General features: G+C 37.8%; 1 protein-coding gene across 1 annotated transcript in view; it reads left to right on the forward strand.

Moving 5' to 3' along the window:
* LOC107699057 (protein FAM3C-like) overlaps positions 1-5,360 on the forward strand; it is an 8,288-nt gene extending 2,928 nt beyond the window's left edge. The window contains exons 5-10 of the mRNA XM_016500219.1: positions 511-634; positions 777-835; positions 930-980; positions 2,603-2,687; positions 2,782-2,908; positions 3,795-5,360. Of these exons, the coding sequence (XP_016355705.1) occupies positions 511-634; positions 777-835; positions 930-980; positions 2,603-2,687; positions 2,782-2,908; positions 3,795-3,884 (536 nt within the window). The 3' untranslated portion in view covers positions 3,885-5,360. The remainder of the gene's footprint in view (positions 1-510; positions 635-776; positions 836-929; positions 981-2,602; positions 2,688-2,781; positions 2,909-3,794) is intronic.
* The last annotated feature ends 1,816 nt before the right edge of the window (positions 5,361-7,176 follow it).

Raw genomic sequence — 7,176 nt, forward strand, 5'->3', positions numbered from 1 at the left:
AATCCGTGTATCATTCGATTATTCATTTTTTTATTTAATATTGAAAGTAGAAAAATGAGAAAACGGCTCCTTTTTTGTATTTTCGTTTTTTTCCAAAGCACGAAAAAAGAGAATTCAGCTTAAATTTTCATTTTTCGTTCTTGGGTGGAAAAATGAATAAACAGCTTGAATATTAATGATCGAATGATACACAGATTATAATAGGTGTTATATTCTTGATATTCAGAGTTCCATAGTTGTCACATTAGATGTGTTGGGCAGCTGCCATTTACTTTAGTCCTTTGATAAAGTAGGTGTATTTGGGTGTGATCTTTTTTTTTTTATAACTTCATCTACTTAAGAAGTGTGTCGCAAGACATAATTCAGTGTGAAGACTCCTGTCTGGTGCATGTGTAAATAATATAAACGATTAATAAATCGTGCAGTCAGAAGGCAAGAACATAGCCAAACACATTTTTTCTCAAATAGTAAAGACATCTGTGTTTATGGATGTATTGATGTTGTTTTCAGCCACCGGGCCTCCGCGCCACAAATGCGGCCTTTCTAAATCATGTCCGGAGGACCATTTTGCCTTTAAGATCACCAGCGGAGCAGCCAGCGTTGTCGGCCCAAAAATGTGTTTTCAGGATACTGTGTAGGTTTTACACACATCTCTTAGTACACAGCATTATTGCATAAACACCATAGAAACATAAACACTTTTTATTGGCTGGGGATGTCCTGAATTCAGAGGAATCATGAACTGCTGTTTGAACTCTTTCTTTATCTTTTATCAGATTAATGAGTGGAGTAAAGAACAACATTGGACGGGGTATAAACATTGCTTTGATCAATGGTATGCCTTTTTTAACCTTTTTTAACTGAACACAGTGACAGTATGTAGGCAACTGAGAGAAGTTGGCCTGTATTAATCCACTGTCTTTTTACAGGGAAGACCGGCGAGCTCATCAGGACTGAATCCTTTGATATGTGGTCTGGAGGTAAATCTGTTTCTACACCTTCTATCTTGTTTACATTTATGCATATTGCATGTGTAGGTGCAATCTGGCTTCTCTGTTTAAACCTTGTATTAAAATCCATCTTGGGTGATCACCTCACTAAAGCTGTTAGATACACAGTCTTTTTGTCACATTTTTATATACTTTTTGACGTGACGTGACATGTGGCCAAGTACAAGACCCATACTCGGAATTAGTGCTCTGCATTTATCCCATCCAAAGTGCACACACACAGCAGTGAACACACACACCGTGAACACACACCCGGAGCAGTGGGCAGCCATTTATGCTGCGGCGCCCGGGGAGCAGTTGGGGGGTCGGTGCCTTGCTCAAGGTCACCTCAGTTGTGGTATTGAAGGTGTGAGAGAGCGCTGTACATTCAGTCCCCCCACCTACAATCCCTGCCGGTACGAGACTCGAACCCACAACCTTTGGGTTATGAGTCCAACTCTCTAACCATTAGGCCACGACTTCCCACATCATCGCTCATTTTGCTTCAAATGTAAAAAAAAAAAGTTTGTATTCTCCTAGTAGCTGGTTGGCTTGGTTCATGGCTTATAGCACTTTAATTAAGACTATTTAAAAATCTCTATGGGAAAAATGAATAGGGAAAAAGTGGGTGGGCAGTAATGCACTATATTCAAGCCGTTTTGTTGTCTGATCACTCAAACCACATTCAGACGTAGTCCGAAACGCATATGATCACATCGCATTTGTATTGTAATGTTGTCCTCGGACAGTGGTGCAGGACTGCTTTCTCGCCTGTCAACCACTGCACTAAAAATGTAGCCATAGGACAGGGGTAGGCAAGTTCGGTCCTAGAGAGCCGCAGTCCTCCCTGCCATAGGAGAAGTGTTTGAGAATTGTGGGTACTCATAAGCACTCGTCTCGCCTAACTGCTTTTTATTTAGCAGTGGTTCTTCTTGACTTTGAGGCCCCTTATTATCCAACATTTGAAGGCCCCCCATGTAGGCTAAGATATTTCAGATAATTCTGCTGTGATGACAAAGCTGCTCATTTTCAACTTCTTGTATTTTCAGAAACTAGCAGTGGCAATATATTGAAATAATTAAATACAATTATTTTATAATTAAAATGAGAATCATTAAGGTCCATCATTTTAGAATTTCAAGAACTGATATTTATGACAAATTAATTTACATGACTTTTACTGTCATTGATGATTTCAGGATAAGGTTTTTAAAAATAATTTTTACTCTCAGATAACAATTTCTTGAAATGTTTTTTAAGACATTTTTTTTTATTAATTCTTAAATAAAAAATGACAGTTGTCGAGGGAACATTAAACTAAATTTTAAAGTTTTAAAGTGTATTTTAAAGCTAATTTTCTCTTTAAATCATTTCAAATTATCTTGAGGCCCACTTGGAAGTGTGTTGAGACCCCCTAGTGGTTTCCGGCCCCCTGGTTGAGTTTTACTTGGATGGCAAGAGACTGATTTTAATACCAGTTGAAAACAGGGCCACTTATGGTTTCATTGGTAAGAGCTTGTTTGTATTTGCAAACTGGGCAGAGTCAAGTAACTGAAATGTCCTTTTGAGTGGCATGCAAAAGTTCATCTTTTTAAATGTTTATTCTTGTCTAGATGTGAACCAGCTTATCAAATTCTTGAAGGAAATAGAAGATGGGAGTATTGTCATGATGGCCACTTTTGATGACCCTGCAACAAAGTGAGTCACTTCTCTAAATAGTTGGTGAGACTTTTACAGATCTGTATTGGGTTGTCTAATTAATGTTTTTTTTTTTGTGTGTGTGTGTGAACAGGCTTAACGACGAGGCCAGAAATCTGATAGCAGAATTGGGCAGCTCAAGCATCGGCATACTGGGATTCAGAGATAATTGGGTGTTTGTAGGGGGCAAAGGGATCAAGACAAAGAGCCCCTTTGAGCAGGTAATTTTGCTTTATACTGGGATGAAATTTCGGCAAAATTCACCATTTTGAATTCATAATGGGTTATTTGAGTGAGTGACGAGTGAGTGACGTGACATGTGGCCAAGTATGGTGACCCATACTCGGAATTAGTGCTCTGCATTTACCCATCCAAAGTGCACACACACAGCAGTGAACACACACACACCGTGAACACACACCCGGAGCAGTGGGCAGCCATTTATGCTGCGGCGCCTGGGGAGCAGTTGGGGGTTCGGTGCCTTGCTCAAGGGCACCTCAGTTGTGGTATTGAAGGTGGGAGAGAGCGCTGTACATTCACTCCCCCCACCTACAATCCCTGCCGGTACGAGACTCGAACCCACAACCTTTGGGTTATGAGTCCGACTCTCTAACCATTAGGCCACGACTTCCCCAAAATTGTATGTCTGGAACAGAGGCAACATTAGCCACCCTGGATTCGAACCGACAACCTTAGGTGTTCAGGGCCAGAGGCTTAGCAGAGTGCGTTGTATTTGTGTGATTTGTGTTGATCCGGTGAGTTTTTAAAATTGTTTGGGTGGTGGGGGGGTCTTTTTACAGTGCCAATAGTACCAACTCAATTCTCTACCCGCTCGAAGTCACCCACTTTCAAACGCTCCTGCGTGTTTTTGTGTGCGCGCTCTGGTTTCAAATGACAAAACCAAAAGTTTCTATTTACAACGTGTTTTTGCAGCACTGAGAATTGTAGCCAATCATAGTCTTTGTCAAATGTTTCACCCATGATGAGTTTGCATCCCTGCTTATATCTTGTTTTCAGGCCGTAGCCCCCACTAATGAGGGGCCATGTCCTGTTCAAATTTTGGGATAATATTTTAAATAAATAATAAACCATCTCTTATGTCTCCAGCATATCAAGAACAATGCAGAGACCAACAAGTATGAAGGCTGGCCTGAAGTTTTGGAGATGGAAGGATGCATTCCCATAAAACATCAGTAGAATGAATTTCAAATTATTTCGCATTTTCATGTACAGCCTGGAGAAGGTTGAAGAATTCAAAATTGTACATATGCAATGTTGTATTGTTCGATTAGCATTGACAATGATGCAATTAAGAATAGAATAGACTTTAAATTTGATGTTGGACTTCCTGTATTTGAAATCTTACCATTAGTGCTCCTAAGCATTTGCTGCTCTATATTTCTATTTCTTTTACAGGATTTCCAGTACTTTTGACCAGTGAGTTTCCATTACTTTTCTTCCAGTTGTCCATGATAACTAAATGGATTGTGCTCATAAAAAAAGAAAAATGTAGCCAGGTCAATATTTTACAGCTTAAAATCACTATAAAAAATGTATATTCACCATAGAAATATCCACAACTTCACTAATTGTTGTGAATTTCCCAGCCCTGGAAATCACATTCTTAAAAATTCATGGCTGTGGGAGATCTGATTTGTAGGTTTTTTTAAATAACTGGTCCATAGACAGCAAGTTTTTATCCATTTGTGAGGCTCCAGTGTTATAAGAAAAAGAGAGATATTCCGGAGAGAGTCCGGCGATTTACGGCATGTTTTCTTGTGTGTAGTTTTTTTTTTCCTCCCAGAAAAGGAAGGGAGAGGGTTTGCGCTCATATTTATCACTGCACTAAGACACTCTAAATGTTGATCAAACTGGATTGAAGTTAAATGGCTAAGGGCTTCTGTCACCAAAATGTATTTATTTCTTTGTTTATGGTTAAAATATTTATTTTTCTACTGGCAATTTTGACTGCTGGACTTTATTCCTGAAGGTAGATAATGAAGAATCTTGTTTTTAATCCTTGAATTTAAAAACTGCCCATATTTCTGGTGTGCGATGTGTTATTGATTTGTGTTGGGTTTTGACCTTCTACTGTTGAACTACTGTCTCCAGTTTCATGCCATTTATCCTTAGCTTTTGGGAATGTTGTTATATACAGTATAGGGACTTCAAAAGATTTCCATTAGTTATTGTGTTGATAGTCAGTCTGGTTACATGCCAATAGTGTTCATAGCAAGCAATAAATATATAACAGTAACTGATTTTATTCCTAATTGTGCCTACTGCAGTGTCAATAGTATGCGCTTTCCTACCAGGTAGTAAAATGTCCCATAATTATTGCGGAATTATAATGCAGTCAATGATTTTATAATTCCCTGCACGATTTTAACTGTGAAGTTGTGGATTAAAACCCATTTATTTTGTAAGAAAACCAGTTATGTGCCTTTTTTTTTTACCACAATTAAATATACCAAGCGATTTTATCTAGATTTTTCTAGTTACATGTGAAATCATTGATGTTGCATGGTCTTAATGTGTAAAGCTGTTGTGAGGATTTATTTAGTCTAAATTACAATTTAAATCAAGTAAACTGTATTGTGTGATTGCAGTGTTTTGTAATGGCTCTAGGATTTTTTTTTGTACAAAAAAAAAGGAAGTTTCATATTAAAATGAAGCTGAGCAAATGGTGTTGTCTTACCTCTGTTTAGATTAAGGCTGTGAAGAATACCCCTAGCATCTGTTCTGCCTCATCAAAGCTTGATGCACACATCCAAAATGGTACACGTGTTTATAAAGGAGTTTGTAGATTCTTGGAAGTCATCCATTCGGCTCTCATTAGCCTAAGAAAAGACCAGAGAAGGTTTCAAAGTACACACCTGCACAAGAAAGCAATGGCAAACTTCACTCCGCCAGCTTAACTTATGAAAATAATTTCAATAACATGTTTATTCCATTCGGAAAATATCAAAATATATAGGTACTGATGTAGGCAACAATATAATGTACAGACCCAGTCTATACAAATGTCAATGTGCAGAGAACTAGTTTTTATGCCATCAATGAATACCTTAAATTCTGACAAACTCCTTGTCTCATTATACTAATTCTCTAAAACGAATGACTAGCGGGAACTCTGAAACATGGTAATTAATTTATGCTGCAGCAGGTGTCCTTACCCTCCACCTGCTCAAATCCAGCATCATTATTATGGCAAGGACATATATAATCTCTATTTACAAGTGCATGAAATGCATCCATGAAATCCAATCAAGGTCACTGTATTCGAGCGGGAGAGAATTGTAGGGGGCTTGTACAGCTGTACAAAAATGTTCCAGGTTCGATGCTGTCCGTTACCACAGAATAATTTCGACCTCTCTGTTTCCATTGAACAAAAAACATGTTATATTTAAGACGCGGTTGTGGTCTAACTCGCCATTTATCAGTGAGACTAGAGTTTTAAGTCGAATTTGTTACTTTCCCAAGAAATTCTTTACCAGGGGGGGGGAAATACGCGAACAATAAATATATATTTCAAATCTCTGTACCTGAATTGTCTTTTACTACAAGTAAAAAACGGAGACACAAGATGGCGCTATTTACGTTCTAGTATGACAGGAATGTGAGCGGTTTCAGTTACCCGGATGAGCGTACTTGCGACAGCGATTGGCCAATCACAATAAAGTATTCCACAGGTGCGCCTATAAAGTGGTTTCATCACACTTGTCCCGTATTATCATAATTAAAATCCACATAACATCTAAAGCTTTACTTTAGAAGCAGAAATTTAAACGTTGATTCCAGAGCAATGTCTTAATAAAGTAAACTTTCGCTGTACGTGGATGACTGTGAACACATATTCTTGTACAATCTGAGCAACGAGTCAAAATTATTTTCTGTTGTAATAAATAGAATCGAACCCGGAACAGCCATATTAAAATTAAAATAAACGTTCTGCAGCTTTTTTAAATAATACAGCCATCATCTGTTAAATATTTATAGTTGTGTAACAGACTTCTTTTGACTCGATAAATGAATACAAGGCTTCAGACTCTCAACCTAATGCTGTAAATGTACAGAAAGTCCAGACACAGGAACTGAATTGAACAGAGCAATATTTTGGTTGCTGAAGATCACTTAAATTAGAATCTCTACAATATGTAAAATAATATTGATTAAAGTTAAAAATAAGATTTTTTTTGAACAGTTGAAGAAAAAGGCAAATACATACTTTTGGCTTTGGAAACAAACCTATTTGAACAGGTCATAGATATAAGAAGCAATGAGAGTCAATGGAGGATTTATACTCCAGAGGCAAAGATCATGAATAGTGAAAAAAATAAACGGCGTTCCAATGCTTGATGAAAGAACAGGTCTCCACACTAACACCTCAATAAGTGCAAAATAAATAATGCAATATCCCAATCCTGTAATCCAACAGATTTGGTACCATAGTAAACTTGCAGAGATATGATACATGAAATTCCTGGAG

This window comes from Sinocyclocheilus anshuiensis, unplaced genomic scaffold (genome assembly GCF_001515605.1).
Source record: "Sinocyclocheilus anshuiensis isolate Anshui unplaced genomic scaffold, SAMN03320099.WGS_v1.1 scaffold346, whole genome shotgun sequence".
NCBI classification, from domain to species: Eukaryota; Metazoa; Chordata; class Actinopteri; order Cypriniformes; family Cyprinidae; genus Sinocyclocheilus; species Sinocyclocheilus anshuiensis.